The following is a 27,990-nucleotide window of genomic DNA, read 5'->3' on the forward strand; positions in this document are numbered from 1 at the left end:
GGACAGACTTGGTGTGCCTCCCAGCTTGTTCGGGTAAAACACGACAGTGGTGCTGTACAAGGAATATCACTGTTGGACCTACTAGATGATGTTACAAACCTTGCAGTGCCTTGAGAAATGATAGGAGTTCTAGAAGATGTATGTGGTTTGGGGCTCTATTCTGTGTCCACAATCCTGGGTGCTGAAGGTAATGGGGTCCCCATCCTGAGAGTGAGGAGTCGGTTAGTATTGCTTAAACTGGTGGGTTGCGAAAGGGTTTTCCTTTTAGCAAGTTGTTTTGGACCACCAGCCAAGAGCCTGTACTAGGGTAAGCGAAACAACCACTAGATTGTGCCACTGACCACTCGCCCGAGACCAATGTTTTGCTGTTAGGTAAGATTTTCATAGTAATGGTAAATCTTCCTAACCTGTGTCATACCCAGAACTTTTGCTTTACTCGTGATTATTTTCCTTATACCTCCAACCTTTTCCCAAACGCACAGAATCCTTTACTCTTTTTATGGGCGTCATCTTTTTAGACTCTCCATAGTGGCTTTTCAAAGTTATCCTCTGGCAATGTTTTGGCAATCAGTGCCTGTTTCTAGGCTGCCCTATGGGCTCCCGTTTCAACTTTCAATGCCTAAACCACAGTTCCCAAGGGTAGAAAGGATATTTGCATCCCTTTTACATTTTATTTGGTGAACCAACACACCCCACCTTATGTGGAGTGCTGGGAAGATACAGTTAGTGTGAAGAGGGATACATTGTAACACTTCTGTTACAGGGACAAGCTTACCTTTAATGGCTGGTGGCAGCAATACCTTTTACTAATTTGCCCAACTCCACAGCCCTTTGTCTTCCCTCCTTGCCTGAATGGGGACAAATCCCAGTGGGGAGCTGGCTGGCCTGACTGGACAACTAGACCACCCCTTGTTGTAAAATGCAGGGAGAGAATGCAAAAGTTGTGCTGTAGTTCCTGTTAAATACTCCAAACATGGAAGCTGAAGACAAGTCGACCACTGGAACCAAAACCGAAGATGATGATGAAGGAAAAGCGGCTGAGACGATTTCCAGTGACCAGGGAGCCTGCTGTGTCACCAGAGCCTGCTGTAGCCCTTCCTTCCAATTGACCTGGTGACTCTGAAAACGACCCAGAGGCTGGTGGGACCCACTGGACTCAAGACGACGTGCACTTTGAGCCATCCCACACAATGCTATTTTTGCACATGCATACTATATTCATTGAAGTTTGCACATCCTATAAGATGTAAAAAATCTTTTTTGTTAATCGATTTTGGACGCATTTATGTAATTTCATCAATTGTGTACCATTTGACAACTTGTCAAGCTATTTTTTACATCCATTATATTTATGTTTGTATTTATTTCTTTATTTATTGGTACTGACATTTGACTGATGGGCTCCATTTCAACATTTCCGACTGCGTGGCCTGCCTGTCAGGTTACATCTGCAGAGCTGCTAAGAGGGCGAAGGGACTACTCTATCTTTGTGACCAGTAGCCACTTGACCGTTTGTGTGAACAAGCACCTTTCTGGTGCGAAACGCGTTACCCGGATTTTCTTTCCCGCTGTACCTTGCATCTTATGCTTTTTTAATAATAAAAATTGCTGTGATATATATCTCTATATCCAAAAGGTTTCAGTTACTGACCTGTAACTATTGTTCTACAGCATGGGTCTGGCATGGATTCACATGCTCATGAATATTCCCTGTCGTCAGGCTGGGAATCCTTGTTAAAAAGAAAATAGTTTCACTTTGACTGTAAAACTGTAATTCTCCTCTAAACCAATCACTGTCCTCTGGGTCATACTGCCCCCATGCAATGACCGTCCTCTCCCTAGGCCACACCTCCAACAGCCATCTTCAGATTTGGTAAGCACGCAAAGTGGAAGTATGATCAAGAAGAGCAGCATAGGGGCCGTCGGGAGGGTTACATGCTCATGAATAACTAATACCAAGCAGTACAACATTACACAACGACGGGACGTGGCAAGGCTCAACAAAAGGCAAATTAACGCTTACCTCTGAACAGACTCACCTCAAGCGAACAGGTTGCATATCACTGCTTGGCCGACTGTGGACTCCTCCCTGTAATCCCTGTCGACTCAGTAGAACTTTCTGAAGGTGTGCTTGGACATCCACGTAGCAGCCCTTCAGATGCAGGGGGACACCAGAAAGGAACACGGTTATCTCAGCGATCGTTCTGATGGAGTGGGCTCTCAGACATCCCGGCAGCGGTCTGTTTGGCAACCAATGATAGTGCATGATGCAGCCGGAAAGCTACCTCGAAATGGAAGCCTTTGACAAGGCCTTACCATGGTTCACAGGACCAAATTTCAAACAATTGAGAAATCTTCCGAAAACTCTTTGTGCGGGTCACGTAGAACTTCAAGGCACGAGCAAACCCAGCGAGTGCAAGGCCCTCTGCGCCGGCAACAAAGGTTTTGAGAAGAAAACAGGCAACACCAAAGGCTTGTTGAGGTGGAATTCGGACGAAAACCTTCAGCATGAAAGATTGGTGTGTATGCAGTATCATCTCACCCACACTTTTTGCAGTGTTGATGGCCACAAGGAAGCAGTCTTCCACAAGAGAAACTTGAGTGGGGTCTGATGCATAGGCTCGAACTGCCTCCCCCCTCACCCTCCGCATGAGCCTCTTCAGAGCCATGTTGAGTTCCCACGCCGTGGCAGGCGCCTTCACTGGTGGGTAGGATCGGAAAAGTCCTTTGAGAAACTCCTTCGGGTGTCTGACCACAGCAAGGATCTCCCCAGGGATCTGGTGTAGCACGAGATGGCCGCCAGATTTACCTTGATGGATGCGCCCAGCTTTTGCCAAGGACAGCAAGTAGGGAAGAAGCTGTAGAGCAGTGACCCTCCAGAGATGTAATGTTCTGCAACCGGCATCATGTAGCAAAACACTTCCACTTATGGCTGTAGCACTTCAGAGGCGATGACGCCCTGGCCTTGGCAAGGACGTTCCTGCAGTCCGCTGCCAACTCCTAACCTCCAAACTAAGGCTGCAGAAGCCAAGCCTTCAGGTTCAGCGATCCTGGGTTGTGAGGAAGGATTGCGCCTCTTTGGTGAGAAGATCCGGAAACACCAGCAACTTGATTGGAGGCGCCGCCAATAAGCTGAGACGATCCGGATACCAAATCTGCCTGGGCCACGCCGGGGCGAGGAGTATCATCCTGCATCGACACTGTCAGAGTGTGTTGATGTTATGTAGCAGGAGAGGGAACAGAGGGAACGCATACAGAAACGGCCCCTCCCACGGGAAGGAGTATGCGTCCACCAGGCTCCTCGGCTGGTGGAATCTGCTGGCAAACCTCTGGCATTTGCAGTTCGCCACACTGGCAAACAAATCAATATGGGGTCTGCCCCATTCGATGAACAGGTGGTGCACATTATCCTGAAAGTTGCCACTCCTGGCAGGAGCGCAGTTCCCTGCTGAGGGAGTCTACGATGGTGTTCTTGAATCCCTCCAGGGGAAGGAGGACCATCCCCTGTCCGAGAGCCCAGTGCCACAAGTCCTGAGATTCCTTCGAGAGCGCTGGGGAACAAGTGCCCCCCTGCCTCCTGATGCAGAACATTGTGATGGTGTGGTCCGTAAAGATCCTCAGTGTCTTGCCTTTCAGAGAAGGTAGGAACGACTTGAAGGCCCAGAACACTGCCCGTAGCTCCAGGATGTTGATGTGCAGACCCTTCTTCTCCGGCAGCCACAGGCCTCTGGTGTGCAGACGTCCGGTGTGCACCCCTCCCTCCCCCAACCTTACAGGGAGGTGTCCATGATGACTGTCTCCTGATATGGTGGGGTTTTGAAATCCTCTGCCTTGGACAATGTGGGCACAGAACCCCCCCCCCCACCACTATCGCCCGTCGGAACTCCTTGTTGAAAGGGATTGTGTCCGAGAAACTTATGGACACCTGTATCCAATGGGCATCCAAGAATTCCTGTAGGGTTAGCGTCTGCAACCTGCAGATATGGACGAGGCAGAGAGGTGGATGCAGGACAACATCATGACCAGTAATGACTTGATGGTGACGTCCACTGCAACCGTGATGGCATGGTCTGATGCCACCTCCGCTCCCTTTAAGAGGGAAAGGGCTTCCATCTTATTGTCAGGGAGGAACTCTAGGATCGGTCTTCGCTTGTACCACAATTCCCTGTCAAACCTGGCTAGAATTGCCATGGCGTTAAACACCTTGATTGTGGACGCCGCCGTGTTGATCACTTTCTTCCCCATGTCGGCCATCCTTTATCCCCCTCGCTGTCCGGAGGGACTGAAGACGATGAGGCCGGGTTAGCCGACCGTTTCTTCGGTAATGGTTGAGACCCTCAGGCCCTTTGGTGCAGAGTCTGGCACCCTATGCTACTTCTCTAGCCTAGCCTGCTTGGCTGAAGCTGTGCAAGGGTTCTTCATGAGGGCCAGGCCCCCCTCCCAAATCTCGTCCAGAAATGCCACTGCCATGATGGCCTTTCTTTTGACCTCTGGCCTTTGATACAAGAAGCCCTCCTTCTTGGTTTCCTTGGGCACCAGCTGGAATTCGGAGGCCCTGGCCATCATGTAGTCTAACAATCCCAGCTTGTCTGGTGGGGAAACTATGAGGAGCATCCAAATGTGGCGACTCACTGTCTGCTGAGGCGAAGTCTTTGTCCGTACTGTTGGCCGTATCCATCCCAGTACCAGTCTCTGGTTCCACTGAGGGAGTAGGGGCCCGATGTGGTGAAGGAGGTTGATACATGGGCATCAGATGACGCCTTCTCTTTTTAGGCGGAGGCTGATTAGGAGCCTGAGGTACCCCGGGAGTCGGTGCAAACCTCAGCTGGATCTCCGACAGTAACATGTGGAGAGTGTAACGCTCACCTGATTCCCGTAGAGGCGCCGGTCTTGACTGGGCGTATACCGTATCTTCAAAGGTGATGTGTAACACACGGCTGGCTCTTTGGGCTGGACCTCTGTGCACTGTATGTCTGGCTCGAAGGGTAAGATGTCTGCAGATAGAAAATGTGGGATTAATGAACTGGGTTATTGAATGTCTCTCTCTTCTTCCCTTTCTCTTCTCCTGTAGAACCCCAAAGGTTAACGCTCTCACCTTAGGTAAGTGAACGCCGTTCTCTCCATCTGCCTCGAGGCAGGGTGCTGTAACCAGTTTCTTCACTGGATAAGGGGAGCAGGCCTCTTGACTTCAGAGGACTGCTGTCCGTCGTTTACTGCACGAACGGTAAGTTTCGAGTAATTCTAATGTCTTTAAAGTCTTTAGTAATGATGTCTCTTGTTTTGCAGGGTTCCGGCGATGGCGGATGGCGGGCTGAAGTGAGTTGAAGATGGAGCCCGTGTGATGAATAGAAGCGCCTGGAAGCACGCAAGTAAGCGCTTGTTGCCTGCTTCACGATGCGCTCTAACTGTCTTTTTATTTTGCAGGTACAAGTTCGGGGCGGCTGCAGGGTGCCGGAATACCCACTGGGTTAGATGTGGAAAGGAGTAATGGCACGTGAGTATTAAAGTTCCCCAATGTCTTTAAACGCACCTTGTTTTGTCTTTCAGATGCCGGATGCAGCGCCGAAGGCCTCCGGAGCGTGCGAAGAGTTGGTAAGCTTTTGTCTTTCAGATGCCGGAATGCAGTGTGAAGACCTCCGGAGCGCACGAAGAGTAGGTAAGCCTTTGTCTTTCAGATGCCTGAATGCAGCGCGAGGCGTTGGTGACAGCGGATGGACCAGGTAAGTGAAGAGCTGTCACTGAAGACCGTAATGCTAACCTGTTCTTTCTTGTCTTTATAGGTGTTGCTGAAGACTGGATTCAGAATGGTAAGCCTTTTTCCTTAGGCCCAGGATCAGATGCAGAAGACACGATGAGCGTTCTGCTGCTGAGGATGCAGAATAACGCAAAGCAAGATTCATCCATCGGGTGTGGTTTAAATAGCCTCCTGTAGTGCTTAGATGTCTCCTTCCACAGCCACGCCTAGGTAAGAAAAGAGTTCCTGCTTTCCAGAAGAGTTCCAGTGTTCTGAATCTAGGGAGTGGCTCCTGCCCCACCCAACAGGAAAAGTAGTTCCAAACAGAAGAGGATCAGAGACTCAACTGGCAGGCAAGTAAGCAGCATGGTCTGCTGCAGGTAAGTCCACCCAAGCATTATGAGCCCGGCGCTTCCAGCGCTGGGACTGGGCATATTTATGAGCCTGGTTGCCACTGGCGCCAGGACAGGGTCCAAAAGGTCCCAATTGGGACTGGTTGGCACTCGGAACCTGGGTTATGGATCTGCTTCCAAGGGAGTTGGGAAAACCCTGACCTTTTGGAAGCAGAGATCATGAGAGAGAGTCAATGGAACGTCAAAGGAAATGTCCCTCGGCCGAGAAGGAAGGAAAACTAGGCCCTGCGCCGTCATCCTCGTGGACCTTATGCACAGACTCTCGATAGTCGTCTGTGGACGAGACATCCATAGGTTGGAGCAGCGACATGGGAGGTCTATTTCGGGGCCTCCTCGCCTCCCCCCCCTTTTTCCGCCCTCGGGGGTCTGAGCGGGACCTGGGCCGGTACCTTCACCCCCTCTGGAGTGCATGCAGCTTTTGTCCAAGCCTCTGCGGTAGTGTTGCATCGTGGGGGGAGGGCCATGATGTGCGCTGCGGGAGCCACCCTCGTAGGATCAGCACCCGTAGCTGCCGTAACTAGTAAATGTCTAAGTAACTGACAAGGACTTTGTCTGTGCCGGTTGAGCTTGCTTGGGCTGCGCAGCCTTCTTCTACTCTACTGTCCTTGGCTTATCCGATTTCTCCCGTAGCTTAGCTGGGGTGGATGACTTCCTCTTTGAAGAGGAGCTCGATGGTAGGCTGGCAATGGAGGCAGAAGGTGATGCTGATTGTGCCCTATCCAACTTGGAACCCGCATCAGCAGCAAATCGGGTAGACTCGGAATGCAGATCTTGGCCTTATCTGGACACCCATGGATGGGGCGACCTCAATGGACTCCGAAGACCACTCTTCAGACTGGCCGATCCTGGACAAGGCATGACCCTGCTCAGAGCACGGGGCAGAGGCCTTGTTCGAGTTACGTCACGTTGCCAGCTTACTACGCTCGTCTTTCAACGTTTTCTTAGAAAAACCGAGGCATTATGGTGCGGGTGTAGGCAGTAGAGGCATTGTAGGTGCTTGTCTTCCACCAACACATTCCTCAGCCTGCATTTGGGTGCAGGGTCTGAAGAGGGACCTTCCCCTCCTTTTTCTCCTCCGTCATGGTCGGACGGCACGAAGTAGGCCCAAGATGGCCTTCTAAAAATGTCAATGAATATTTGCCTTTGAGGGGCACAGAGCTTCATAGACAATGGATACCTGTTTACGGCCAATGAGGAAAAAGAGCACACAGGCTCTTTGGAACAAAAAGTATTTCTCGTCGGAAAACACGAAAAAAAACATACAAATAGCTCAGAGAGCAACTCGAGAACTCCCAACACTGAATCGTTCACTAAAAATCTGAAGATGGTTGCCAGAGGCGGGGCTTAAGGAGAGGACTGACATTGGATGGGGCCAAAATGACCCAGAGGACACATACAGTTACAGTGAAGGTGAAACTTTTTTCTATTTACTAAGGATTCCCACCCTAAAGACAGGGAATATTCATGAGCATGTGAATCCACGCCAGACTCCATGCTGGAGAAATTGTAGGAATTGTGTAGTATATGTGGATTGTGTGTTGTAGCTAGATATGTTTACTATTTGTAATAAAAACTGAAGGGGTTGATAAATTATAACATTATTGCAATAAGGTTTCATGGTAAATCGTGGATAGCTGAAACGTTTTGGAAAAACAGACTGCACAAGGTACTCATTGGTCGGCTTACAATAGTCCAAACATATCATGTATGAAATTTAGTTAAAATGAAGGTTGTATCCCAAATCATATTCCACTCATCAGGATTTCCACCAGAGGGGTTATACAAAAACACACACAAACACACACAGCCCCCCCCTCCCAAATCCTAGCTATAAGTTTACATTATATTTCACTCTACATAATAAGATGTTCGATTTACCGGGGCTTCCGACATTAGAACTGGATGCAAGCTTGCTTCAGATTTGACATGAGTCTTGTATGTATGGTCTAAAATTGCTTGATAACTGTCCCAATCTTCAACTAAAAAAAAAAGAACAAGGATATGGTTTATATAAAGAAAAAAGAAACCAACAGCTTTACAACATATGAGCAGTTGAAAACCGGTTTTAAAATATTTTAACAAAACAAGTTTTAAAGCACTGAATTCTGGTAAAGAATTAGGGTGTAAACACTTGACCTGATCAAAACTTTGATTTTGTAATCAATTAAAATACTTTCAAATTCACCATTCACATCAATCTTGCTTATTAATTAGAGTTGGCACATTTTCCACAGAAAATGTATTACTTGCAAGTTTCAAAGTTCATTAGCTTATTCTTCTCAGCAGCGGAGATGCAGCAGAGCCCGGAACCCCCAGGAGTGGAAGCTGCTTCCCAGGACTGAAGACGCAAGAGCTTCCTCGTTCTCCAAACCAGGAGAAGAGAAACGAGGCAAAGCAGCCAAATGCACAGTCCGAAGTGAGGACAGGAACAAAGGTCCACGAATGCCAGCGAGACAGCCTCCATGAAAGAGCATTGCCACTTCAGCAAAGGTGTGCAGCGTTGGGGATTAAAGAAACCTCAAAAGAAACTGTAGCTAAAGCAGGGGCACGCATGATCATATCCCACATTGATAACTAGAAAACTCAAGGAGAGGCTTAGACTTTTTATTTATTTTTATTTTTTATCTCTTTGGTTGGGTCAGAAATCAGCCATCAGCAAGTAAACCCACAGGGATACCAATCCTAATTGAAGTACAAGTTCGATTGTCAGCCTTTCTTTCTTTTCATAGTGGTGGGACAGATTTTAGGATAGTTTAGGTAGTGGACAGTTTATTTGTACGACATCCTGAGAAGAACAAGTTACTTACCAACTGTAATGTTCTTTCGACTGGATGTTCCTCCCACGTATTCCTCATCTTATGATATTCGCACCCTGCCAGCTCCGCTGCTTCAGAAAAAATAATTCTAGGCAGAGGGCGCTGTGCACGAGGTCGTGCCGTTGAGGTCGATCGACAGGCTCTGTACTGTGTTGACGTCACCATCCATATAAATAACTTGGGCCGCACCCGTTGGCTTCAGTTCTGTTTTTTCAAGGAAATATTCGAGAAACACCCAGGCATGCCTCACTACACTAGGTAAGTAACTTGTTCTTCGAATGGATGGTGTCCTCCCACGTATTCCTCATCTTATGATACCCCATAGCAGTGATAATTTTGGAGGTGGGAGTACAGTTATTGTTCTCATGGACGGAATGAAGTTCTGCCTTGGCAAATAAACCCTCATTGGAGGAAGAGGCATCTAACAAGAATGCATAATGAAGGTATGCATTGATGCCCATGTTGCAGCTGAACAAATATCTGCTGCAGGGACTGCCCTCTTCAGAGCCACAGAAGTAGCCATCACCCAAGTGGAATGGGCTTGCAGCCCATCCGGTGGTTCTTTTCCTGCCAAACTGTAGCACTCAATTATAGCTAGAATGATCCAGCGGGATATAGTTTGTTTTGTCACAGCTAATCCTAATTTATGACTTGTATAACCCACAAATAGTTGGTCATCTTGACGTAATTTTGACATTCTAGAAAATATAAAAACTGGGGGCCCTTTTGGGGTCCAGTCTATGCAGTCCCTCCTCTTCTTTGCCCAAATGAGGAGGAGGATATAATGTTGGTAATATGATTTTTTGTGACAAGTGGAAGTCAGAAACTACTTTTGGTAAGAAAGATTGTTTAACCTTAAGAACCACTTTGTCCTTGTAAAAAGCAGTATATAGAGGTATACATGAGAGAGCCTGTAGTTCACTAACCCTGCGGGCTGATGTTAAGGCCACAAAAAGGACAGTCTTCAAGGTTAGAAGCCTCAAGGCACAGGAGTGCAGAGGCTCAAAAGGTATACAAGTTAGAAACTTAAGTACTAGATTTAAATCCCAAGTTGGGACATGAAATGGGACTGGAGGGTATACATTAGAAAGCCCTTTCAGGAATTTAATTGTCAATGGAATTTTGAAGTAAGACACCTCTTCCGAGGAGCGCAGCTAGATATCCTTTAATTGTTCCGATCTGGAGCCCCAGATTGGCTAGATGCAATAGATGCAATAGTAAAGAGCACCATTGGGGTGCCACATGAAAAGGGTACACATCCTTACTTTACACCAGTTACGGATTTTGTTCCAACGACACCGGTACAAGGATTTTGTTGCTGGCCTTCTGGCCGAAAGCGAAATCTCCATTACGTCAACCAGAAGATCCCAATCCTTGTATCTCAACCTCTCAGAAACCATGCGTGAAGGTTGAGTGTCTTGACCTCTGAATGGAGAACCAGACCTTCCTCTTGCGAGAGAAGATCCTCTCTTTGCGGAAGATGTATTGGAGGGCAGATGGACATGTCCAGAGGTCCGGGTACCACGTCCTCCTGGCCCAATCCGGGACAATTATATCATGGTTTTCTTTTCTTGAACTTTCTCAACCTCCTGATTACTTGAGGAATCACGGGCACTGGAGGAAACACATACAGAAGTGGAAACTTCATGTCCACCACAAACCCGTCTCCTAGAGCTCCTCTCAGAGGAAAATCCCTTGAGCAGTACTGTTCGCACTTCCGTTTTAACGTGGTCGCGAACAGATCCACTTGAGCGGTTCACCAAAGGGCAAAGATCACCAGAAGGACTTCCTGAGCTAGCTCCCACTCGTGGGAGGCAGCTCTGCCTGCTCAAAGCGTCTGCCAACGTGTTCTGCTCTCCGGCTAGGTGAACGGCCGATAGAGAGATTCCTTCTCGTATTGCCCAGAACCAGAGCTGCATTGCCTCTCTGCAGTGGTAGTGACCCTACGCCTCCTCTCTTGTTGATGTAGTACATGGCGACCGTGTTGTCCGTCATTATCAGGACATTCTTTCCCTGTACAGAAGGCAGGAAGGCCTTTAGCGCTAGTCTGATTGCCCTCAGCTCCAATAGGTTGATGTGTAGTTTGGACTCCGATGGAGACCAGCGACCGCTGATTGTTAGATCGTTGGTGTGGGCTCCCCACCCCAGGAGTGATGCATCCGTTACTATTGTCATCTCCGGCCATGGTTGCCAAAAAGATTCTCCCTTGAGGATGTTGTCGTTGCAAGCCCACCATAGCAGATCCTGAGCAACTGCGCTCGGGACTTGCAGACATACTCCCCGAGAACTGGGACCACTGAGTTCTGAGGGCCCATTGAAGGAATTTCATTCTCAATCTGTCCTCTGGCACCAGAAAAATGCAGGATGCCATGAGGCCGAGCAATCTCAGACAATCTAAGGCCGGCAGATACTGGGCATTCTGGAACTTTGTTACCATCTACAGAATGTGGAGAGCTCTCACCTTGGGAGGCGAGGCTTTGCCCGAGGAAGTATCCAAAACCGCTCAGATAAACTGGAGCTTTTGGGATGGTATCATGTGAGACTTCTTAAAATCGAGGGAGAAGCCCAGTTTGTGAAGGAAGTGACAGGTGATCGACAGATCTTCCTGAGCTCGTTTGGGAGAACGCACTCTGATCAACCAATCGTCCAGGTAAGGGTAGACGTGAATCCCCCCCTCCCTCTCCTGAGACTCGCTGCCACCACCGTCATCAGCTTGATAAAAACCCTCGGGCGGAGGTCAGCCTGAATGGCAGAACTCGAAACTGAAAGTGAGAACCGCCAACCGCAAACCTCAGGTACTTGGTGCTTGGGATGGATTGGCACATGAAAGTAAGCATCCTGAAGGTCCAATGATACCAACCAGTCTTGGAGTTGGAGAGCCTGAAGGATCTGAGAAAGGGTTACCATCTTGAACTTGTCCTTCCTGAGGAACTTGTTCGAGTAAGTCCAAGATGGGTCTCAATCCTCGGTCCTTCTTTGGAATGAGAAAGTAGGGATGAGTACCAACTCTTGTTCCACTCCGTTACAGGTACCTGTTCTATTTCACCTTTCTCTAGCAGGGGAAAAATTTCCTGCAACAGGAGCGGATCTGGAATTTTGACAGAGCTGGTTCCAGGTGGATGGTCCCGAGGCCTTTTTAGGAAGGGAAGGCAGTAACCTTGAGCTACTGTCTCCAGTGCCCAAGCATCTGAAGTAATGCCCCGCCAATCTTTCAGATGCTGAGAGATTCTGCCTCCCACCAGGGTTTTCTTTGATAAGGCCTCAGAGTGATTTGGAGGCGGCTGCAGGAGAGGCTGAGGGCAAAGATGCCTTTCCCGAGACTGGTTTTGCACTTTTTCCTCATCCACCACGAGCAACATTTCTCTTGCCTCTTTGAATGGCCTGTCCTCTTCCTCTACCAAAAGAGGAGTACTACCGAAAAGAACGGCCTCTCCAAGAAGATGTGCTCGAATAAGGTTTCTGAGGCCGTCGCATGGAGGCGCTAAGATTTAGCTGCCGCTTTTGAGGTCTGTAGTTTTTCTAAGCTTTCATCAGCTTTAGTACCAAACAGCCTCAAGCCATCAAAAGGCATGTTGAGAAGTATGGCCTGCACATCTGGTGCAAACCCCGACTTCCTCAACCACGCAAATATGCATAGCACTGTGCTTGCAGCCATGGATCTGCTAATACTATTAGCAGTATCCTGTCCAGACTGGAGACATTCCCCCATTGCCTCCTTTCCTTCTTTGACAATATTCAGGAAGCCTTCCCTTTCCTCGCCTTCCGTAAAATGTTCAGCCGCCGCCAAAATGCAGTCCCAACGGGGAATGGGTGAACCTGGCCAGGGTACAGATGACATTAGTTGACTTGAGAGCCATGCTACCCGAGGTAAAGACCTTATGGGCCCAAGCATCCACCTTCTTATCCTCTCTATCCGAGGGGATAGATGGATATGCTGTCTCGAGGAAATTGAAGCCTGAATAACCAGACTTTCTGGAGTGGGATGCCTGCTTAAATAATCAGGATCAGAACTAGAAGTTCTATTCTTCTTTGGAAAATTACTGTTGACTGCAGCAATTGCATCAGGAACTTCCCAGTCTTTTTCTACTGTTCTTTGAAGTGCCCTATGCAAGGGGATAACTGGATCCTTCTGGGGGCCCTGATAAAGTATGACAGTCATATCATCCTGATCAAAAGTGGGCGAGGCTCTACCCCAGCCCATGTATTCCACCACTCTATTCATTAAACTCCTGTAACCGCAATCTGCATGTTCTGCGGGGTCAGGTTTTGCAAACTCCAGCTCAGGTGATGTATCAATGCCACTAGCAGCATGAAGTGTATCACACAGGTCTCATTTTCAACTATGGATCAATTAATTCTTCTGGGACCTCTCTAGTACCATATTCATATCCAAAAGGAGAAACCTCTTCTTCAGAGCCACTTTCCTCAAAAATAGAAGACAGACTTAGAGAAGTCTGACTTAGGTAAAGGAGTAAATCTCCTTTCCTGTTCATGAGTTTGGGTCGAAGGTATCGAAGGAGTCTTCGAAGAAACCGATGAGGTCTTCGACAAAGGCGTCAAAAATACTTTAGGCTTCGATGTCGAAGTCGTCGAGGGTTTCAACTACTTGTTTTGTATACGGTGCCGGGGAAACACTGGATTCTCAAGGAACCTAGACAATTTGACGTTGACTCTAGTCTTACGAGTTTCACCCCTACTCCTGGGTTTTACCACAGTAGTTCCTGACTTCCCTGTGTCGTCCAATGGAGCAACCGGGGTCTGGCTCTTTTGAGGCTTCTTTGAGGGGGTTGGGCCCGCATTCTCAAAGACCTCCATCATCTTCCTTCTAAATTCTTCACATTTTCTTGGGGAATCTGACTTAGTCATGCATCGTACCAATTCGGTAGCTGTATCGGAGGATGAAGAGGAGATCTAGGTCTCCTCTTAACCTTTTTTGAAGAGGAAGATGAAGAGTGTCTCGATCTACTGCGAGTTCGAGATCTCTTAGAGTGTTTACGATGATCAGATTCTTTCGAAACACTCGACTTCCTATGTCTTTTCGACGAGGACTTCGAGGAGGCCTTGGAAGCTTCCGCACCAATGCCAGTTTACCTTTCCTCTCATGAAGGGCCTTCTCCGTCATCGACTGACAGGAGCCACAGTCGCTGGTTCGATGGTCTGAACCTAGGCACCAAAGACAAACGCGGTGATCTGTAATCGTCATCTTCGATCCGCAGTCGATATATTTTTTTTAACCCCGTCGTGGGAATAGAAGGGGTGGAAGAAGACAACATTTTCAGAAGAAAATTTCGAAGCGTGCCATTCTCGAGAGCAAAGCAATCTGAAAAACGGAACTGAAACCAACTGGCGCGGCACGAGTTATTTATACTGATGGTGACGTCAACACGGTACGGAGCCCATCGAGGGACATCAACGCCACGACCTAGTGCACAGCGCCCTCTGCCGCGATTTTTTTTTTCCAAAGCAGCAACGCTGGCAGGTTACAAATTATCATTAGATGGGGAATACGTGGGAGGACACAATCCATTCGAAGCACCCGTTCGTTGGTTTTTACAGCAGGGGACACATCATAGTGGTAGGGCCTAAAAGAGGTTTACTTTAATTTCAACTAAAAGTGCGGTTTAAACATTTCCTTTTGTCTGTGTCCGTCTCCGTCTCCTATGTCTGATTCATCACAGGATACAGAGGCTTAAGTCAAGTCCTAAATTCATGCATCAATTGTGGTTGCTGCCCACTGCTTTAATTTCTTGAGAATACATTACTTCAGAAAGAAATCAAGATGTGTAAAATCTCCTTTGTAGAACCAAGTGCACCCAAGGTCTCAAGGAGGCCACATACAGGTAGCTCTAGAAAAGTAACACCTACAATGGCAAAGAGAGCCCCACTTCACAATCTACACAAAGCAGGACATAAATCCTGCATCATCCAATCCTCACCTGAGGCAGGAGATCTCGCAATCCGAGTTAAACATGATGGGCAGGGGTGAAAAGGTATCCATTAGGTACTTTAAATTTCATCTAATAAAATCTGGAATTGAGGGAAACTTAGTAAGCATACACTTTTTTTGGCATTGTTCATCTGTGAGACCCAAATCTAGGTACCACCCTTCACGCACCCACATGGAGGTCAGCAGGGTATATTATTAAACAATGTTCTAATCATGTGGAAATGACTTGCCTGCACCCAGCTAGTACAAAGCAGGTTGCGACTCCAAAGAGAACATGGGCCTTTTGCCCCAAAAGGCAGCTTGCATTCAGTGGAATTAGTCCATGCTGTCCTGCACCAGGTCAAGCAGAAGAAACAAGTCATCCAGTGTGTATATCGCTGTCTGCTGGCAAGACGCGCAGAGTGTTTTCTCAACAGTGGGCGCAATATCGTAAAGATCACCAACTCTACCCATCACCTGGGGAGTCCCGTAAGGATTCATACGCTCCGCTTTGATCTTCAAACTTTATATGGAACTGCCCGGATGCCTCTTGGTTCCACACAACATCCACATCCACCAATAAGCAGATGACGTGCAGCTCTACCTCAAAATATCCTACATCGAGGACACCCTCAGGCTCAAGGCCTGCCTCACGGTGATCCACTACTGGATGTCCAGTGCTTACCTGAAGCTAAACCCCTCCAAGACTGAATTTCGACTTCTGGCCGACAACACTAAACACCCAGGTTCTCCGATATGCACATCAAAGGTTTCACAGCCCAGCTGGCCACCTCAGCTAAGTCCCTTGCGTTCAACAGACTGTTCCTTTAAACAGCACATAGCAAGGAAGACCAACTGCTAAGTACCAACTTCCTCTCCTGTGGAAAATCAAGCCCTTCATCCCAGAAAACAACTTCAGATCTGCTGTCCAGGACTTGGTCCTCTTCCACCAGGATGTAGCAACCCCCTTTTGGAAGGCCCTTTCCAACAACTACCCTGACATGTCTTTTGCAGCAGGACTCAAAGGGCACTGCAAATTCGACCATCGAACTGCACTGGCTTCCGCTGCAAGCATGCTTCATCTTCAGGGCAACAGCCTTGTAGATGATGCAGCAGGATTTGAAGTCCCTAAGCTACCTCACAGAGGAACTCAGCACCTCAGGAGGCTTACGCTCCACCAGACATAAGGACATATGCAGCCTTCCGCTGGTGCAGGAAGTTAAGAACCAGAAGACAGGCGGGCTCTCTGTCCACGCCTAAAGACTCTGCCAGCTCCTCCAGTCAACAGCAGGCTCAGCCCCCCACTTCTATATTTCAGGAAGGAGCTAGATACCCTCCTCTTCAAGGAATGGCTCCCTCATAACACTTGGTACACACACCCTTCCACTACACCACCCTACCTGAGAATGGGCGATCCGCCCTGCCTCCCCCCCACTGTTTCTTCCTTGGTAGCGTGTGGATCCCTTGCTGTCAAATTGGCCATCCTCCCCCGTTAGAACTCCACTCTCTTGTATCGCTCACCATGTCCTTTCCCCCCCTATGATTTGTAAAGTGATCCGTTGCTTCCCAGAGTTAAGGTCCGCACTCAATAAAATAACCTAAATAGTAATGAACAAATGACTTTCCCCCGGTAACCTCTTTCGACTGGATGTTCCTCCTGTGTATTCCTTATCTTTCATATTTCCAATATCCAGCTTTGCTGCTTCGGAAAGAACAATTGCAGCAGGGGGAGCTGTGCATCAACCTGATGTCCCTCGGAGGCCTCCGTCTTGATGTCGACGTCACCAAAGGTATATGTAGCATGTGCGGCAGCTGTTGGCTTCAATTCCGTTTTTGCGAGTGACGGATCTATCTTATACCTGAAGGTCACTCCTCCTAAGAGCGCAGACTGTAACCGCAAGGGAAATTCTACTGCGGGGTAGGTTGGAAGGGGGCGATAAAGAATACGTGGGAGGAACATCCAATCGAAAGAAAATTACCAGGGGTAAGTAACTTGTTGTTTGAATGGATTATCATCTCCCATGTATTCCTGGCCTTTGATACACTTCCAGAGAGTGAGTGTGTGTTGCAACACTGCTTTGCCAAACACAGTGTCCTGACCTGAGGAACAGTCTAAACTATAATGTTTAGTGAAGGTGTGTACAGACTACCATGTGGGGGCTGCACAGATTTCCTTTACTGGTACACACTATAAAGCAGAGGAAGTTGCCATGCCTCTGGCCGAAAGAGCCTGTAGGCCTTCTGGAAGATCTTTTCCCGCCAGTCTGTAGCATTCTGATATTGCCAATATAATCCATCTGGATAGTGTTTGCTTGGTTATAGCCATACACAATTTGTGACCTGAATAGCCAACAAATAACTGGTCATCCTGTCCAACTTTGTCATTCTAGATATATAAAAGCTCAATGCACATTTAGGGTCAAGCCTGTGAAGCCTCTCCTCTTCCTTCCCAGGATGTGGAGAAGGATAAAATGATGGTAAGGTTATCTTTTGTGCGACATGAAACTCAGTTTTGGGTAGAAAAGTGGGTTTTACCTTCAGCACCACTTTATACTTGTAAAAGACAGTATAAGGAGGCTTACAGGATAAAGCCAGAAGCTCACTCACCCTTCGGGCCGATGTAATCACTACTAAAAAGATGTTTTTTAGGGTTAGTAGCCTTAAATGACAGGTGTGTAAGGGCTCGAAAGTAGCTCCCATCGTCGTGCCTTGAAACACCTGTGTATAGGCGCATTATAAATGCCATATCAAAGCATATCATAAAACTTCAACACTAAGTTGAGATCCCAGATTGGAATTTGAAAAGGGATTGGAGGGAAAACATTGCTCAGTCCCTTTAAAAATTGTACTATTAAGTAGGAAACCTCTTCTGAAGTGTGCTTAAAAATAGAAAGCGCCGTCAAATATCCCTTGATGGTACCAATCTGGGGCCCCAGATTAACCAGATGTAATAAAAAGGATAACGCCATTGGTGTATTACATGTAAATGGATCAACATTCTTATCTCTACACCACCTGCAGAATTTATTCCAACGGCAGCGGTGCAAAGATTTAGTTGCTGGCCTTCTGGCCGACAGCAAAATCTCCATTACCTCATCCAGGAGGTCCCAATACTTGAATCTCAGCCCCTCAGAAACCATTTGTGAAGGATGAGCGTTCTGATATCTGGATGAAGAACCCAACCCTCCGCTCTCGAGAGAAGGTCTTCTCTTTGTGGAATACGTATCGGAGGGCAGATGGACAAGTCCAGAAGGTCCGGTTACCACGTCCTCCTAGCTCAATCCGAGGCAATTGGGATCATGGATTTCCTGAACTTTCTCAACATCCTGATCACGTGAGGAATGACGGGGACTGGAGGAAACTCAATCCCAGTCCACCATGAACATGTCTCCAAGAGGTCCTCTTCGGGGAAATTACCTGGAGCAGTACAGCTTGCACTTCCGGTTGGCACCGGTCGTGAACCGATCCACTAGAGGGGTTCCCCAAAGGGTGAACATCTCTTGAAGGACTTCCTGAGCTAGTTCCCATTCGGAGACTGTGCGCTGGCTGCTCAGAGTGTCAGCCGTTGTGTTCTGCTCTCCGGCTAGGTGTACTGCCGATAGGGAGATTCCTTCTTGTAATGCCCAGAACTAGGGCTGCATTGCTTCTCTGCACAGTGGTAGTAACCCTAAACCACCTCTGTTTTTGAGGTATTACATGGCCATTGTGTTGTTCGCAGTGGTCGAAGTGTATGAAAAGAAGTAGTGGAACTATGTACCCTGGTGGCCTGCACCCACTCCCCACAAACCCCATCATCACGTCCCCTCCCACACACAATACACACCACCAAACACATGCACCTGCTGTTTGAGGGAACTTTCAGTGCAGTGCACTAAAAGTGCAAGGTTCAACAACTTCCTAAACATTTATTTTAAAACAAAACCATTCCGGAACGGTTTCTTTTTCAAATAAAAGTACAGGAGCTGTAAAAGGTCATTTAAAAAAGTAGGAGGAGCACCGCTCCCGCTCACTTCGACCACGGGTTGTCCGTCATTATCAGGACATTCATTCCCCCTACAGAGGACAGAAAAGCCTCCAGCACTAGTCCGATTGCCCTCAGCTCCAACAGGTTGATATGCAGTTTGGACTCCGATGGAGACCAGCGACCGCTGATTGACAGGTCATTGGTGTGGGCTCCCCGGTCGTTGGTGTGGGCTCCCCAGCCCGTGAGTGAGGCGTCCATCACTACTGTTATCTTTGGCCATGGTTGCCAAAACAGTTATCCTTTCAGAATGTTCTCCCAACAGGCCCATCACCGCAGGTCCTGGGAGACTATGCTCGGGATTTGGAGATCTGACTTTTCCCTGAGAATTGGGACCACCGAGTCCCGAGAGCCCATTGGAGAGATCTCATTCTCAAGGGAGCTTCTGGCACCAGAAAATGCAGTATGCCATGAGGCCGAGCAATCTCAGAAAATCGTAGGTCAGTAGATGTTGGGCATTTTTGAATTTGGTCACCATCTGCAGAATGTCTTGAGCCTTCACCTCTGGTGGCAAGGCTTTTCCGAGGGATGCATCGAGGACTGCTCCGATGAATTGGAGCCTCTGAGACGATCATGTGGGACTTCCTAAAGTTGAGGGAGAAGCCCAGTCTGCAGAGAGTGACAGGTATAGCTGAGATGTTCCAAGGCCCGTTTGGGGGAAATGGACCTGATCAGCCAATCTTCTAGACAGGGGTAGACGTGAATCCCCTCTCTCCTGAGACTTGCTGCCACAACCGCAATCAGTTTGGTGAATACCCTGGGGGCGGAGGTCAGCCCAAATGACTCGAAACTGATGAGAACCAGCAACGGCAAACCTCAGGTACTGTCTGTGCTTGTGATGGATCGGCACATGAAAGTAACCATCCTGAAAGTCCAATGATACCATCCAATCCTGAAGTTGGAGGGCCTGAAGGATCTGAGAAAGGGTGACCATCTTGAACTGGTCCTTCCTGAGGAACTTGATCATGTTGCTCAAGTCCAAGATGGGTCTCAATCCTCTGTACTTCTTGAGTATTTGAAAGTACGGGGAGTGCCAACCCTTGTTCCTCTCCTCTACAGCTACTGGTTCAATAGCAACTTTCTCTAGCAGGGTTAGGAACTCCTGCATAAGGAGTAGATCTGGAACTTTCAAAGAGCTGTTCCCCAGTCGATAACTGAGGTTTCTGCAGAAAAGGTAGACAGTAATTCAGGGCAACTGTTTCCAATGCGCGTGCATCTGATGTAATAGCCTGCCATTCGGTCAAATGCTGCGACAGTCTGACTCCCACTGCAGTCTTGTGAATCAAGTCCTGAGGGGGGTTTGGAGCAGCTGACGCAATGGCTAAAGGTAAGGCAGCTGCTGCTGCTGCAGTCTTGATACTTCTTTTTTGTCCTCTTTGAGCTGGCTGTCCTTTGCCACTTCCAAATGTGGAGTAGTGACGAAAGGACCTACCCCTCCAAGGCGTACCCATGTGGCGGTTTGAAGGGTGTCCGATTGCAGCACCAAGTGATTTGGATGCTGCCTTAGAAGCTTGCAGCTTCTCCAAACTCTCATCAGCTTTGCTTCTAAATAAATGAGTGCCGTCAAAGGGCATGTTGAGAAGTCTGGATTGTACGTCTGGTGCAAATCCTGACTTTCTCAAACAGGCAAATTTGTGCATAACTGTGCTTGCCGCCATAGCTCTGCTGATACGGTCAGCAGAGTCGAGACCAGTCTGGAGGGATTTGCACATTGCATCTTTCCCATCCTTGACTGTTTAAAAACCTGTCTCGCTCTTCCACTTCGGGGATATGGTCACCCGCCATGGAAATGCACTCCATAGGGTGCGAGTAAACCTTACCAACGTGCACAACGTGAACCAGACTTTCTGGTGAATGATGTTTTGACAAGTAAAATGTATCAGAGCTTGAAACTCTGTATTTTGAAGTCAACTTCTTGTTTACAGCCAGAATAACCTCAGGTGCCTCCCAATTGGCAGCCACACTCCTTTGTAAGGCTTGATGGAATGGCACAATTGGGTCCTCTTGGGGTCCCTTGTCCAAAATGTCAGTTAAGTCGTCTTGTTCAAAGACTGGAGTCCATCACAACCAACCCATATACTCCATGACTTTTGACATTGTCTATATGCAACTTCTGCATGGTCACCGGGGTCTGCCCTGACGAACACAACGTCAGGTGGGGTGTCTAGCCCACTGGCATCATACAAGCATTCCTGTAAATTCTTCTTATATAATCCTCTGAAAGTAATGCCTCAGGCACTGAAGGTGTACCATACTGTAGTCCAAAAGGTCTGGATTCTTCAGAAGATTCCTCTGCATCCTCTAAAAGGAGAGGAACTTGAAATATTCACTTCTGGGCAAAGGAGCATACATTTTCTTAGTTGTAGTTGACGTCATAATGTTAGTGGTCAAAGGAGCCGAAATCGTTGAGGCGGTGTACGTAGTCTGCTTCGAAGGTTGCGTTGATTGCTTTCACACCTGTGGCGTCGAGGAGCTTGATGCTCAAACCGTATGTTGCTTCTCATAGGTTTGACGCTGCTGGCTTCGATGTCACAGCTTTCGACCCGGATGGTGTCCATGTCGAGTCTTTTGGCGTCGATGATTCAGTCCTCAAAGGGACTTTTCCTCGACGCAAGGGATCCTTCGATCACACTCGAGAAGTTTTGCCCACCGGGTCCGAAGAGACAGCTTTTATGCTTCGGTCTTTCGACCGGAGCATGGCTTATGGGTGTAGTCGAGGGGGACAAGGCTGCTTTCTCAAACACCTTTAACTTTTTCAGTCTAAACTCTTGCCACTGGGAGGCCACCAGGGGGTGCGCCAAGAATGCAAGCCGGCAAGCTTCAGCGTAGTTCTCCCGTCCCAGGGGCGAAGAAAAGTGGACTGAGCCCCCACCTATCGACCCCCCCCCCCATATCACTGATGCTGCCAATTGAGGGGAAAGCCCAGCAGCACCCGCAGTTGAAAAGTTGAGCAAAATCAGCCCAGAACTGCAGCATACTCATCCGCTGAAGTAGAGGATGAAAATGAAATTGTTTCTCCCCACTGGAGGAGGAATGCAACTTCCACGCAAGACGCCGGCACCTGAGAGGCTGAAGGAGTCGATCCGCGGCAGTGGGGAGTTGACTTTGTCCCCCCCACCCCAACCCCTTATTACCAAAACCAACACGAGTGCCTCAGTGGGGGTGAGCCCCCTCCTCCCCCCCACATGCCGGCTGGGCGGACGGCTGGTGTGGAGGACCCAGACAGCCTGGGGGGAGAGAGGCCAACATCGGAGCGGCGCTCACTAACAGGAGAACGCCCCGTGCTAGTGAAGTAGCGGGAGAACGCCCCCCCTCCCCCCCCCTGCGGGAGCAGAGGAGAACAGCAAGAGGGGAAGACGGAGCAGGGCTGCTACACAAGCACGGCCCGTGGTGGCGCCGCCCACAAAGTATAAGGGACCAGAGAAGGTTCCCAAATACATGCCAAACACAATCCCATACAAGCGTGGAGTAATCAAGCCCAATACAGCCAAAGGAGAAGGTAATCCAAGCACGTTCCCCTGATAAGGGGAGGAGGAGGAGGCTATTCAAATGGAGGCACTGCCTGGAAGGAGGACGACGCCCAAGGTGTCTGGTGTAGGGGATATGGCAGAGGAGGATGACTCTTATATAACTGGGGACACTGGGAATATGAGATGCTAAAGAGCATTGCAAGTGGGGGTGTCCCCTGACAGTGCAAAGGACAGTGCAAAGGGCTCACCATAACCACTCTTGCACCCCCGGGGGGTTATGGATATTATACGAACTGAGAGAAAATTCTACCAGGAAGCCCCGGAGGGGACACAAGCACCCTATAAGGAGAAGGGGCCCATAGGAGGCTTATACAGTAACAGTCTGATGGGGTCAGGTGTGGGGGAAGAGTCTGGGGCGGCCAAAACCCCCAAACTGGAAGACGTTGGGGTCCGACAGAGGGAAGAGGAATGAGGCCTCGAGGGAGAGCACATTGAAAAGAAGCAGACCCGGGGGGCCCCAGACAAGGAGTGAAGGAGACCTAAAAAAAACATCAAAAAAAAAAATCAGGGGATCCAAGATGGCCGCTGGGGTGAGGACACATAGCAGTGCTCCCCCCTCTTACCTGCCACCGAAAGGCATGCAAATAAGCTAAAATCCCCCTCCCCGGGTGCTCTTTTTAGCATCTTCAGTCAGCTGGAGGAGCCGGTCCTGTGGGGAAGCGGCGGAACGAATTCCCGGCGCCACCTGAAGGGATTTGGTCATCACAAAGCAAGGTCGGCTGGCGAAAGCAAAGCACGACGCAGGCCGTGGAGAACCCGGCGGGAAGGCAGGCAAAAGCGCCCCCATTCCGGGAGTGGTGTCAGGTCCACAACCCGGGAGGTCTGGAGGCCCGAGCAGTATGGCCCCCAATCACAAACGAAGAGGGAGAAGCCAACGGGCGAGCCGACCAGTGCGAGCGGGAAGGAGGAGGGGCAGAAGCAGGGACAGAACGCCCGGGAGAAGAGAAGAGGAGAGCCGCACGACCTAGCAAGCAGTCAGTCAAGGTACCAGTGCCGGAGGGAGAGCTGTGGGAGGCTCGTCCGGAGCAGACAGGAGGAGCTGGCACGGGACTGCACAAAGCAGAGGAGGCAGAGGCAGCGAGATCCGGGGTCAAGAAGAGCCCCAGCGGGACCGCGTGAAGAGAGGAGGGACCAGACAGTGGAGCGATCTGCCTCAGCGACGTGGGAAGTGCCCAAGACCACCAGCAGCAGGGTGAGGAAGCCCAGGACTTCATCCACGGACTTTGTGCAGGATACGGAGAGAAGAGCAGTAACGTGAGGACGTCCTAACATACGGTGAGCAAATATCGGAAGCCTAGCTCCCCCTCCAGGGGGGAGCCTCCACATGGGGCTAAGTGGCCAGCAAAGTGACACCAAAGGGAGCCCTGGGGAGATAGAACCTCAGATCAGAAATAAATACGCCCCCAGAGCACCCAATCCGGAGGGGCGCAGCAAAGGAAACACACTCAGGCCTGCAAAGAGAAAACTGGGGGCCAGAGGGGAAGCACTAACAAGTGGGTCTTTCCAAGCCCACGACTCAAGACCCCTTCCCCCCTCACTCACCTGAGAACCGCCCCAGAACACCGGGCTGGAGGGAGGCGGAAAAGGAGATTAACTCTGGCCCGCCAAGGGCCTTCACTCGCAGGGCACAGGAGGGTCCACAGGAGAAATATCCGGGGGCTGGAGGGAAAGCAAATAAGTGGGTCTTTCCTAGACATAAGGACCACACACTAGACCCCCCCACCCCCACTTACCTTAGCTCTTTGGGAAAGCATTGACCTGCAAGAGGCACGTAGAGAGGGGGCAGGAAGCAAAGACCCAGGGCACCCAAGCCCAATCTTCCTCACCTCGAGGGCCCCCTCCCATCGACTAATCAGAGCAGCGAACACGCACTGCGCTGACATGCCAAGGGAGCATAAGAGGCAAATACGAGGCCACAAAAAGACAAAAGATGTAAAAAAAATAAAGGTAAGCCCCCCCCCCCGTCCCTAGCGAACGGAGACAAGAAGAAAACAGAGGGAGTGCTCCAGAAAATGTGGTGGAGAGAGTATGGTGCAAAGCCATACAAAGAAAAAGGGAGGGGGAACAGGAGTGAGGAGAACCCCCAGGTAGAAGACCAGGAAGACAGGGGTCACGAAAATAATTCATGGAGGCATGCTGGCAAACTTTCAGAGACAGGATGGCGAACGTGATGCAAACCCAACTCGACAAAATGAAGGAGGAATTCGGGGAAACTTGAGGTAAGCAATGACATACATGTTCTGGAAGCGAGAGTTGACACCAACGAAATAGCGTTACAGGAACTGGCGGACGATGCGCACAACATACAAGACCTGGTGGAGCACTGGGCCAGGGCCACACATAACTTAGAAATTCAGACTGAAGATCTGGAAAATAGACTGAGAAGGGCAAACATACGGGTCAAGTCAATCCCTGAGACAGTGGGGGACACAGAGCCCCGACACATGGTGAAACAAATTTTCGCAACCCTAAGTGACATCTCGGATCCAGAGGATATCCTCCGTATAGGGTTCACAGAGAGGGGCCTAAGAGGAGCGACCCAGGAGCGAGGCCAAGAGATGTGCTAGTGGCAATGCACAAATACACACAAGGAGAAGGTCCCATTAGCTGCAAGACGATCGGACAACATTAACTTCAACGGGGCCTCAATCCAGCTTTACCAGGATCTCTTCCAAATCACCCTCACCAAGAGAAGACACATGCGCCCGATTATACAAGAGTTGCAGAAAAAAAATTGACTTTCCCATTCTGCCTCTTGTTCGAAGTAGACAAGAGGCAGAGAAGGGTCACCATTATAGAAGAGGGGGCGGAGATCCTCGGCATAGAAGTGGACCAGACATGGAATGAGCCGCAAGACATGGGAAAGGGAAGTCCAAAAAGGAAGGCTTGGGAATGGTCGATCCGGGAATCAAGGAGTAAGGCAAGGAAAAGGAGGGGTCCATCGGGCCCAAAAACCTAGTCAAGGATCCCACTGCTTGACGCAGAGGCCCCGTGCAGGAGTCCAAATCATTGAGACTCGCCATGGCCTCGAGATCACAGTAGGAGCACCCGGGGAGTGGGAAACAAATGACACAAACGGGTGGGGGTGGGGGGGGAATATAATTGATCACCACTGGAGTGAGGGAAGACCCGCGAGGGGTCCACTGTGGGTGGATAGGCTCACTACCCCCGAGGAGGAAATTTGGGGGGTGGATGGGGGGGGGGGGGGACTACAGGCCAGTAGAGACGACCCGGTGAGGGGGGGCAGGGGAAGTTGGGGAGGAGGGACGGGGGGGGGGGGACTAGGTCAGGGAAGGAGCAGCAACCCACAGCCGACTGGGGCCAAGCAAAAGCACTGGTACTCCAGAGCAATGGTAAGGTCACTAAAATTCATGTCCCTAAATATCAAGGGGCTCTATTTGCCAATTAAGAGGAAAAAGCTAGAGTTATTCTTAGCAAGGGAGAACCCAGATATACTAGCCCTGCAGGAGATATACAGGAAAAGTGAGAATAAAGGAGTACAATCGTATACAACAATCAAACAATCCCGGGAAGGGGGGCGCCCTTATAGCGCTGAAAAATAGCCCAAATATGAAAATAACAGGCACAACCAGAGACGCGACTGCTAGGGAGAATTCTCATAAATGTGCTAATTCCCTTCACCTTAGAGACCCCAAGCAACTTTGCTGGTTTTTGAGGACTTGATTTATTTTACCTGGAAAGAGTGTAAACCTTTTTTTCCCACTCTCATGTATTTTGATGTGCGTTTAACCTTTGTGTTCTTTGATTATGGAGTTTTAGATAACTCCACAGGCATCATATTTTTATGTGTATTACACGGCACCTTCAGTGCAGTGACACAGGGGTGTCTTTTAGACTTTTCAAAGGTTTTAATACCTTCTCTGGGATAAACTACTGTTTCCCAGAGAATGTAAAGTGAAATTGACTTTACTAGTCTTTCCAAATTCCTAGACCCAGCACACACCATCTTACAATGGAGTGCTGGAGGGGTTACATAGTATCCCAGTGTCTAAATACTCATGTAGCAATCAAATGCTACCCTTTCCTTTTGAAAAGGCTGGTGGCAGTGGTTTTACAACAAACTATCATGATTTTTCCCAACCGCGAACAGCGGTAGCTAAAAATCACGGGCGCCATGTTTTTGAAGATGGTGCCTTAAGCCCCTTTGGTTAAACGGGTCCCGGTCTTATTTTTTAGCCATTTCTTTTTGGAAAGGTCCTTCTAGCGTTTGTCTCTGCGTGCCAAACTAGGTTTGGTCCCTTTGTTCGTGTGCCTTTGGCGGGCTTCAGGACTGAAGACCGTCTCTGGCGTCTGAGTGTCTGGGGTGGGCTGGAAGTGAGGGAGGTGCCCGAAACTCCCCTGTGCTTAGTCTCCTAGGAGATCCAAATGCACTCTCTGGTGATTGCCTGGCTGACTGTCCGGCAAGGACAGCCACCCTGCTGGGTGAGTGACAGCTAGGCTAGAATGAAAGGGAGAGAACTGTTTAAAAGGTGAGTCTCTTGGACTGGAAAGCAGAGTCGACCACTAACGAAACAACCGAAGACGAGCTGGAAGAGGACAGCTGCTGCAACTCCTTGATCTTTGGTTTGCCCGGTGAAGCCCTGCTGCAGGTCCGAATTACCAAACTCCATTCGACAGAGAAGCTCCTTCAAGGACGGCTTCTTCCTTTGACTTAGTGGGACCAATCAACCCATAAGACATCTGGATACGATTCTCAAGGCTGGTTAGGATTAACCAGGGAAAGGGACACCAGTTTGTGTTCTTGAATCTACAGCTACTGGAACTGAAACTGAAGTGACTCCCATTTTGTTTGCTTTCTTCAACGATCCTGTGCAGTGCAGGAGTCCCCCGACGTCCTCCCTCTTGTCCCCACGACTGAAGCTCAGGAACAGTGAGATCGGCAGGAACTGCCAGGAACCACGACTTCTGCAACATTTGTTTCCTCATACAAAGGTACTGTGCCAACTCGATTAAGAGAATGCCACTCTTGGGGTGAAAGTTCGTGAAACTTTCCCAACTGTCAGGCAAAATCAGTTTGTGACCCCACACATGATTCTTTTTCGCCTAAACGACTTTTGAGAACTTTTGCAAGGACATTACCATTTGATACCAGAACTGCTCTTTCCAATCCAGAACACTAGTCCATTGACTTTGGCCTGGCCTATTGACTTGAACTGAACTCTTCTGGTGAACTGAAACTATTTGCACTGCCTAGAAAGTATATGTAATCTATTCTACTTTGCTCACTGCTAAGTAACTGAACTGCCATTTGGCTCCTATTCAGGGGAGCTCAAGCTGTCTCAAAAGCTTGGAGTTTTGTATTTGAGTGTATTGGTATATAATATTAGGTTGTCTTCTTCTAGTGAAATGTTTTCTAAATGATTGTATAATAAATTAAGTGTTTTTACCAAGAAACCTTGGAGTACAAGTGTTTACTTGAACCACTGATTGAAAGTCCTCTGCGTAACTACTTGTACTGCTCACATTCACTCTTGAGATAAGCGTGGCTGCTCAGCTCGCTACCAAACACTGTGGTACAGACTTATACCA

The 27,990-nt window shown here is 49.0% G+C and overlaps 1 protein-coding gene across 1 annotated transcript in view; it reads right to left on the reverse strand.

Annotated features, from left to right (window-relative positions):
- The window catches only part of ACTL6A (actin like 6A), a 528,174-nt gene that overhangs the window by 394,379 nt on the left and 105,805 nt on the right, over positions 1–27,990 (reverse strand). Inside the window, exon 4 of the mRNA XM_069618679.1 lies at positions 8,026–8,126. Within this exon, the coding sequence (XP_069474780.1) occupies positions 8,026–8,126 (101 nt within the window). The remainder of the gene's footprint in view (positions 1–8,025; positions 8,127–27,990) is intronic.

The sequence above is a fragment of the Ambystoma mexicanum genome, chromosome 10 (genome assembly GCF_040938575.1).
Source record: "Ambystoma mexicanum isolate Mex_15411 chromosome 10, UKY_AmexF1_1, whole genome shotgun sequence".
In the NCBI taxonomy this organism is placed as follows: domain Eukaryota; kingdom Metazoa; phylum Chordata; class Amphibia; order Caudata; family Ambystomatidae; genus Ambystoma; species Ambystoma mexicanum.